The sequence below is a fragment of the Bufo bufo genome, chromosome 7 (assembly GCF_905171765.1).
Source record: "Bufo bufo chromosome 7, aBufBuf1.1, whole genome shotgun sequence".
NCBI lineage: Eukaryota > Metazoa > Chordata > Amphibia > Anura > Bufonidae > Bufo > Bufo bufo.
The window spans coordinates 9,064,536-9,073,818 of NC_053395.1; the positions used below are offsets into that span (position 1 = coordinate 9,064,536).

Sequence of the window (9,283 nt, forward strand, 5' to 3'; positions counted from 1 at the left end):
TACAGATCTCATACTCGGCAGTCCGGTAGGAGATGGGGCGGCAGCCGTGGTAGTTATTCCACCACATGCATCATAATTACGGTAAGTACTTTCCGTTAAAGACTGTAGGAAAGCTGTGTCGTCCATAACAGCTATCATCCAGCTTTCCCAAAGGTGGATATAACAGCCAAAACCGACTCGGAGACTTGTATACTGTATGAGTCTCGCCCACAGAGCTGGCAATCTACCATGTGTGCATATGGGATTACCTCCCTGAGAAACTTGTACGCTGAGAACGGGGTGGGGGCAGGGAGCTGGGAGGAGCGCACCGATGGGGAACAAGTTGTTCAGCTTCTCAGGTGAAACTGCAGTCAAACACCTGTTCACATTCCAGAGACAGCAGCAGAGCCGACATCAGGACCATCCTGCAGGCATCGGGGACTGACCTACTGTACAGCCTGGAGCCATCAGTATAGACAGGACCTGAATTACTGAACCCCGGCCCCCTACCTGCCCGAGGACTTCTTTCACCGCCGACTGGTGTCTGGCCCTGGATCCTCAGTGACAATCTTGGGGTGTTTTGTAGCTGGAGCCCTCGTTTGTGGAGGGTGAACTCTAGTGTAACCATGGAGCAGCATCTTTGTCGTGTGATATTACTGCTGGCAGGTAAGTGACCAAAAGGCGGGAAGGTTTTTATTATTTTTATGTATCGTCTCTATGTAATTGGGAGAGACCGGAGATAAGATGGCGGCATTCTGGGGTTTGTATTTACTGCTTGTTGTCTAGAAAATTAGAAACTTCTGCAAATTAATCATCAGCCGAACTGACACCGTCACAGGTTAATGATACCTCGACCTTGTACTCCGCCTGCGAGAAGCGAGGGACGCGGAAGGAAACTCCAGGGGTTAGACTATCCAGGCAGTATATCTCTGCACGTTCCATACAGTATAATACCGCATGTGACTCAGGATCAGAAATGTACATTCTGGGAGTCAAGAGTTAAAGTGTTTTGCGCCTGTTTTGGGGGCATTTGCACCTCATTCAACAATTTTCAGTTTTAATTCTGGTGGCGTTTTTTTTTTTCAGCCTATTTATGTAGTTGTGCCCTTTTACACATGAATTAGGCACAAAAACATTCCAATATTTACTCCACTCCAGGGTCGGCATCATTCTGTTCGCCTGCTTTGCGTTAGGCCGTGCGACAATTTTGTGCGTCTTTTCACAAACATAAAACGTGAATATGGCTTGACTTTTTTGCTGCACTTTTGCACCTAATTAGTGAGCTGACGAGCAACTAGTCCAAGGCCAGGGCTACACTGGGAAGTGCTGCGACTGTTGCACAAAAATCCAACTTGTATGGATTGTATTGGAATTGTCGTGTCACAGTTGCAGCACTTCACAGTGCGACACCATTGTCTGTCGCTACAAAAAACGTTGCGCAACTATTCTGCAACAAGTCTAATTTCACACAATCCTCCTGCGCCCTGAAGAGGCATCAACTAATCCACCACCTGCTGTACAATTCATCATGTACACTAGTAATGACCTTCAGTGACTGCACCAGCAGAATAGTGAGTACAGCTCTGGGGTATAATACAGGATGTAACTCAGGATCAGTACAGGATAAGTAATGTATGTACACAGTGACTGCACCAGCAGAATAGTGAGTGCAGCTCTGGAGTATAATACTGGATGTAACTCAGGATCAGTACAGGATAAGTAATGTATGTACACAGTGACTGCACCAGCAGAATAGTGAGTGCAGCTCTGGAGTATAATACAGGATGTAACTCAGGATCAGTACAGGATAAGTGATGTATGTACACAGTGACTGCACCAGCAGAATAGTGAGTGCAGCTCTGGAGTATAATACAGGATGTAACTCAGGATCAGTACAGGATAAGTGATGTATGTACACAGTGACTGCACCAGCAGAATAGTGAGTGCAGCTCTGGAGTATAATACTGGATGTAACTCAGGATCAGTACAGGATAAGTAATGTATGTACACAGTGACTGCACCAGCAGAATAGTGAGTGCAGCTCTGGAGTATAATACAGGATGTAACTCAGGATCAGTAATGTATGTACACAGTGACTGCACCAGCAGAATAGTGAGTGCAGCTCTGGAGTATAATGCAGGATGTAACTCAGGATCAGTACAGGATAAGTAATGTATGTACACAGTGACTGCACCAGCAGAATAGTGAGTGCAGCTCTGGAGTATAATACAGGATGTAACTCGGGATCAGTACAGGATAAGTAATGTATGTACACAGTGACTGCACCAGCAGAATAGTGAGTGCAGCTCTGGAGTATAATACAGGATGTAACTCAGGATCAGTACAGGATAAGTAATGTATGTACACAGTGACTGCACCAGCAGAATAGTGAGTGCAGCTCTGGAGTATAATACAGGATAAGTACTGTACTCACTGGGGCACATTTACTAAGGGACTTGCGACTATTTTAGTCACTTTTCCACAGTGTACCTCCCAGTTTACCGCTCTGCTAGATGAATCTCAGGACTATTACTTGCAGGACCCTTTTTTTGTGAGAACTGAATTATAAATGCAGCTCTTGATGTGACTGGAGTATAGGATATTTTGTCACAGAACAAGCATGAATACATTTCACGATATGATGTGTGCGGAATACAGGCTGTAACCGCATGAGGAATGCAGCTGTGGATGTGACTAGAGTAAAGCATTTATTTTATGACTCATTTCACAAATGTCCTCAATGTAATTATTAGACCCGGACTAGAGATTATCTTCCGGTCCGCCTGGATTCTTAGAATCATCTCGTGATGTCTTTTGGTCCTGCAGGAAGTTCAGGGGCCACAAGGTCCCATTCTAGTATTGTGACGTTCTGCTGCCTCACCTGTGACTCAAATAGGTTTTGTTCAGTCCTGAACCAGTTGTGATTGTGCAATTGTTGCCTTCAAAAAGCTTCCGAGGAGCATTGTCCACATTCTTAGGCCTCATTCATACTTCAGTGTTCGGTCAGTGATTTCCATCAGTGATTTTAAGTCAAAAACACAGAACAGGAGCAGATCTTTCCCTTAGACCTTATACCTGCCTTATACCTGTGGAGGCTCCAATCCTCACAATCACTGACCGGACACTGACGTGTGAATGAGGCTTTACTGGGAATTTCATCATACCAGTTGCAGACAGGGGGCAGCACTGAGCCAGGGCCTGCAAGACATAATGGCAGTATGCTGCTGTATCTAATCCTATGTGATATTGTCTGCTGAGCTGTGTATCTAATCCTCTCCTGTGTGATACTGTACGCTGAGCTGTGTATCTAATCCTATCCTGTGTGATACTGTCTGCTGAGCTATGTATCTAATCCTGTCCTGTGTGATACTGTCTGCTGAGCTATGTATCTAATCCTATCCTGTGTGATACTACCTGCTGAGCTGTGTATCTAATCCTATCCTGTGTGATACAGTCTGCTGAGCTGTGTATCTAATCCTATCCTGTGTGATACTGTCTGCTGAGCTGTGTATCTAATCCTATCCTGTGTGATACTGTCTGCTGAGCTGTGTATCTAATCCTATGCTGTGTGATACTGTCTGCTGAGCTGTGTATCTAATCCTATCCTGTGTGATACTGTCTGCTGAGCTGTGTATCTAATCCTATCCTGTGTGATACTGTCTGCTGAGCTGTGTATCTAATCCTGTCCTGTGTGATACTGTCTGCTGAGCTGTGTATCTAATCCTATCCTATGTGATACCGTCTGCTGAGCTGTGTATCTAATCCCATCCTGTGTGATACTGTCTGCTGAGCTGTGTATCTAATCCTATCCTGTGTGATACTGACTGCTGAGCTGTGTATCTAATCCTCTCCTGTGTGATACTGTCTGCTGAGCTGTGTATCTAATCCTATCCTGTGTGATGCAGTCTGCTGAGCCCTGTATCTAATCTTATCCTGTGTGATACTGTCTGCTGAGCTGTGTATCTAATCCTATCCTGTGTGATACTGTCTGCTGAGCCGTGTATCTAATCCTATCCTGTGTGATACTGACTGCTGAGCTGTGTATCTAATCCTCTCATGTGTGATACAGTCTGCTGAGCTGTGTATCTAATCCTATCCTGTGTGATACTGTCTGCTGAGCTGTGTATCTAATCCTCTCATGTGTGATACAGTCTGCGGAGCTGTGTATCTAATCCTATCCTGTGTGATACTGACTGCTGAGCTGTGTATCTAATCCTATCCTGTGTGATACTGACTGCTGAGCTGTGTATCTAATCCTCTCATGTGTGATACAGTCTGCTTAGCTGTGTATCTAATCCTGTCCTGTGTGATACAGTCTGCTGAGCTGTGTATCTAATCCTATCCTGTGTGATACTGTCTGCTGAGCTGTGTATCTAATCCTATCCTGTGTGATACTGTCTGCTGAGCTGTGTATCTAATCCTATCCTGTGTGATGCTGTCTGCTGAGCTGTGTATCTCATCCTCTCCTGTGTGATACTGTCTGCTGAGCTGTGTATCTAATCCTATCCTGTGTGATGCAGTCTGCTGAGCTGTATCTAATCCTGTCCTGTGTGATACTGTCTGCTGAGCTGTGTATCTAATCCTATCCTGTGTGATACTGTCTGCTGAGCTGTGTATCTAATCCTATCCTGTGTGATACTGTCTGCTGAGCCGTGTATCTAATCCTATCCTGTGTGATACTGACTGCTGAGCTGTGTATCTAATCCTCTCATGTGTGATACAGTCTGCTGAGCTGTGTATCTAATCCTATCCTGTGTGATACTGTCTGCTGAGCTGTGTATCTAATCCTCTCATGTGTGATACAGTCTGCGGAGCTGTGTATCTAATCCTATCCTGTGTGATACTGACTGCTGAGCTGTGTATCTAATCCTATCCTGTGTGATACTGACTGCTGAGCTGTGTATCTAATCCTCTCATGTGTGATACAGTCTGCTTAGCTGTGTATCTAATCCTGTCCTGTGTGATACAGTCTGCTGAGCTGTGTATCTAATCCTGTCCTGTGTGATACAGTCTGCTGAGCTGTGTATCTAATCCTATCCTGTGTGATACTGTCTGCTGAGCTGTGTATCTAATCCTATCCTGTGTGATACTGTCTGCTGAGCTGTGTATCTAATCCTATCCTGTGTGATACTGCCTGCTGAGCTATGTATCTAATCCTGTCCTGTGTGATACTGTCTGCTGAGCTGTGTATCTAATCCTATCCTGTGTGATGCATGGTTCTGGGGTTTTGCTGGCCTTCATTATTTTGGAATCTGAACATTTGGGTTTTGCAGTTTCCTTGTTATTCGTTGCATCCGTTTCTGGGAAAGCTGGGTGATGTTTAATATGGCCGCCATTACAGCTCTTACAGAGGTCGTCTCCGCTTTCCTAGAGTTCTGCATGGCTGGTGAGACATCTGCCCCGGGTCCTGGTAGCGCCGATCGCAGACCTTTACGTCCGCCCTCCTGGCTCACACTGCGGTGGAGGACAATGGGCTCTCTGTGTAGATGTCAGTCATCAGAAGGGTCCTCCAACCTCAGACACGTGAGCGAGATCACAGGACAGCGGTGCAGACCGCGCCAACCACACCCGCCTGCAAAAAAAGAGCGCTTGTACATCATGGGAAAGCTGGGTGATGATGGCGGCCTTACCCTCGTACAGGGCCATCATCCAGCTTTTCTAGTGCCCTGAAGCTGTACGCATCACTGCCAAACAGAGCTCTAGAAAAGCTGGGTGACCATCACACTCACTGTCACCCAGAGCCTGACTGGCAGCGGGACACTGGGCAGCACCTGGCGGTCTTACCCTTCCTCCTCCCGATCCGGGATTGTTACACCGCTGTAACCTTTTCTTCTTTTCTTTTTCAGCCGTGAACTTGGCGTTCGGTCAAAGTAAGTAAACGATGAAGTCACGATGGAGATAAAGACCCGGAATTTATCATAAGGAAATAATAAAGTCCTCTGAGGGTTCAGTGCTATAGTCCCAGGTGACTTCTAAGCCCCAGTTGCTGCAGAACCTCTTCAATATGCGGGGTCCTGGTCTTGGGCAATTAAAAGTTCTGCTATTTTCCGCTACAATCTCTGCTTGCTGTGAGTGAATGGGAGTATCCTTATTCACATCCAGTCTAGACAATCCTCACATCAGCGGCACCGCTCTCCCTCCAGTTTGTTACAATGTATCAGTGCAGATATAATGCATGAGTCTGTGCTTTTAGCTCTCAGCCCTCTGCAGATGGTGGGGTCGTTCTGCCCTGCAGCGCCCGCCGCGGACTGCAGTTCATGCCTCTGTCACTAGGTGTCACTGTGCAGCCGGGGGGTGGGTGCCATTTACCTCTTTATTTTGCACATTACAGTTTTTCATTTCCCCACAGTCGCCAATCGCATTGTTGGAGGACAGAATGGGAGGATTGAGGACTGGCCGTGGCAGGCGAGCGTGCGGCATCTACAGACGCACGTCTGCGGAGGGTCCATACTGTCATCGCGCTATGTCCTGACCGCCGCGCACTGCTTCCCACCGTAAGTTCTGAGCTGATGCCGGCCGCCCTGTTTATGGTCATATAATTACACAGGAGTTATGGGATAAAGGTGGGGGGGGTATCATTACCGGGGTGACGTTACGGCTGATATCGTGGCCGACTGTCTCTGGAGCATCGGTCTCATTCAGTTCCTGCACATTAGTGTTGAACGGATGACGTCGTCGATGTAGCGGGTCACCAGACTACGCTCGGCGCCGATTCTAACCCTTGTGCTGTGATTTTTATAGGGAACATCTGGATACAGATTATGAAGTTGTTGCTGGGACGACGGCTCTGTCCACCACGGACTCCACTGTCCAGCTGGCTCTGGTGGAACAGTCCTTTAAGAACCCGGCGTACACACCAGAAGCCTATTCCTCAGATATTGCTATAATCAAACTAAAGACCCCATTGACCTTCGGCAGCGCTATAAAGCCCATCCGCCTGCCCTCTGCCAACGTCCAGTTCCCGGCTGGCATGCGATGCGCAATCACTGGATGGGGCCATACCGCGCACTCAGGTAAATGCAGGCGCAGATTATCGCTCCACCACCCGCGGTGTACGACGCAGGTTACCGACTGGATTTCTTATTTTTGCAGTTCCACTTACAAACCCTCAAACCCTCCAGGTTGCTTATGTGACACTCATCAGCAGAAGGACGTGCAACTGTCTGTACAAAATCAACCCCAGCGCGGACACGCTGTCGTCCATACAGCAAGACATGATCTGCGCCGGGTTAGTGGACGGATCTGTCGATGCGTGTCAGGTATGTGACCCTCTGAGTGGAGGCGGTAATGCCGGAGCAGTGATGGCTGCATTCATATATGCAGCAGCCCATTCTTCAAAAAGTTACAGGGCAGAGAAGAAATGCATATTGATATCGGACTGTAGGCCGCAGCAGGTCTAGACGGTTCTACAGAGCGGCGCCATAGAAGCCCTTACTCGCCAGCATTATAATCGTAGTTGCACACGACCGTATTTTTTTTAGTTTCCGTTCCGTTTGCGGTCCCATCCACTTCAATGGGTCCGCAAAAACAACGGAAGGTACTCCGTATGCATTCAGTTTCCGTATTTCCGTTCCACGATAGAACATGTCCTATTATTGCCCACAAATCACGTTCCGTGGCTCCATTCAGGTCAACGGTTCCGCAAAAAAAAACGGAATGCATCCGTATGTCTTCTGTATCCGTTCCATTTTTGCGGAACCATCTATTGAAAATGTAACGCCCAGCCCAAATTTTTTATGTAATTACTGTTTAAACATTATTGTACGCTTCCGTTTCCGATCTGCAAAAAAACAGACCACAAACGGAAAGGAAACACTACGCAAACAAAACAAAAAACGGACCGCAAAACCATATGGTCGTGTGCAATAGGCCTTATACTCATGCTCTAAGGGGAACTTACTGCGCTCATCCTGATCTTACTAGTTCATGCATATACCACCAGGGGTATGGAGGAGGCTTACTACAGTGACAGCCATTACTGCTCTGCCTCCCATAGACCTTGACCTTCGTCTTGTCACCTGCATGCTACTCATTACTGTATTGTTTTTTCAGGGCGACTCCGGAGGACCCCTCTCCTGTTTTACAAATAACAACTGGTACCAGGCTGGCGTGGTCAGCTGGGGAGAGGAGTGTGGATCCGCAAACAGGCCTGGAGTCTACACTGCCATCTCTGCCCATATCGGCTGGATCAAGAGCGTGGTCCCAGACGTTCAGGTGGATGACTTCGTCGTGGACGCAGCCCCGATGCCTGACAATGAGGGAGGCTGTAAGGCAGCGGATGGCCAGTTATACCCCTACCCTAACAGTGCAGCGGTGGTCCTGGTCACTCTGGGCATGCTGCCCCTCTACTGGCTGACCGCGTATTTCCTGACTGAGCTGTAATCCAGCTGAGATCAGTCACTTGCCCTCCATACCACCCCCCAACCTTTATTATACACTCCTCTCTGTATTGTGTCTTTTCCCTTTACTTCAATGTCCGGGTTTGGCTAAAGTCACGCTCACAATTAAGACTATGCAACTGATTAATGGTGCTCATACCGAGCCTGCCATAACTGAATGTCTTCCAGCAGTCGCCCATCATCTGATAGTGGCCCCATTCCGAAGAAGTTAGGCTCTGGCCCTTTTGTCACCATCTTCCTCCAATCATTTGCCACTGGATGTCCAGGAGGGGCACGTCATCGCATTAATGGGAGGAGGTATTCTGTGTCTGCACCTCAGGGGCGGGCCTTGGATCAGGTGTCTCCATGAGGATGGGGGGGGGGGGCAGCTGAACACTTGTGTACCTCTCCTGGAGGGAACGAATCCTATGTCTGTGACCTCGTATACTTGTAAATAAATGATTTATGTGGAGAATGCGAGGCCCGGGCTGGAAACACTATTCACATTAATGGCTGCGTGCGATTAGGAGAATGATTTGCTCACATCTCTATTAAATACATGAAATCTTATTAGGCTGGGAACGATGGCTTCATAAATTAAACAGCCACCGCATATACCATGTCTGGGAAAGCTGGGTGACGTTACATTTGTGCCCCACACTCGCAGACGCTAGCTTGACGTCGGGGCTCCGCAGCGAGGACACAGGACACACTGTGAATGTAGATGTAGATTTTGTCGCAATCTTCACATCTGAAATGTTTATTCTGAGAATTATTCACCCTCCTGTTAATAAATTATTTTTAAGACAAAGATTGATGTGTCCTATGCCGTGATGACCTGCGGGGGGCACCGGAGACGAAGCCCCTTCTTTCAGGATAACATGGCAGCGCTCATGATCGGCAATGACCATTGTCACCCATATGAT

The 9,283-nt window shown here is 47.5% G+C and overlaps 1 protein-coding gene across 1 annotated transcript; it reads left to right on the forward strand.

The window, feature by feature from the left end:
* The first annotated feature begins 313 nt into the window (after positions 1–313).
* PRSS8 (serine protease 8) lies at positions 314–9,170 on the forward strand. The gene is made up of 6 exons (XM_040440456.1): positions 314–645; positions 5,826–5,849; positions 6,329–6,473; positions 6,721–6,992; positions 7,072–7,238; positions 8,032–9,170. The coding sequence occupies exons 1-6, from the start codon at positions 606–608 to the stop codon at positions 8,359–8,361; spliced, it is 978 nt and encodes a 325-aa protein (XP_040296390.1). The 5' UTR covers positions 314–605; the 3' UTR covers positions 8,362–9,170.
* Positions 9,171–9,283: the final 113 nt, after the last annotated feature.

Bases quoted from the DNA above. Each gene is read 5' to 3' on its own strand.
- PRSS8 (XM_040440456.1), top strand. From the start codon at position 606: ATGGAGCAGCATCTTTGTCGTGTGATATTACTGCTGGCAG. The intron at 5,850-6,328 runs GTAAGTAAACGA...ATTTCCCCACAG, and splicing joins GAACTTGGCGTTCGGTCAAA to TCGCCAATCGCATTGTTGGA. The intron at 6,993-7,071 runs GTAAATGCAGGC...TTATTTTTGCAG, and splicing joins GGGCCATACCGCGCACTCAG to TTCCACTTACAAACCCTCAA.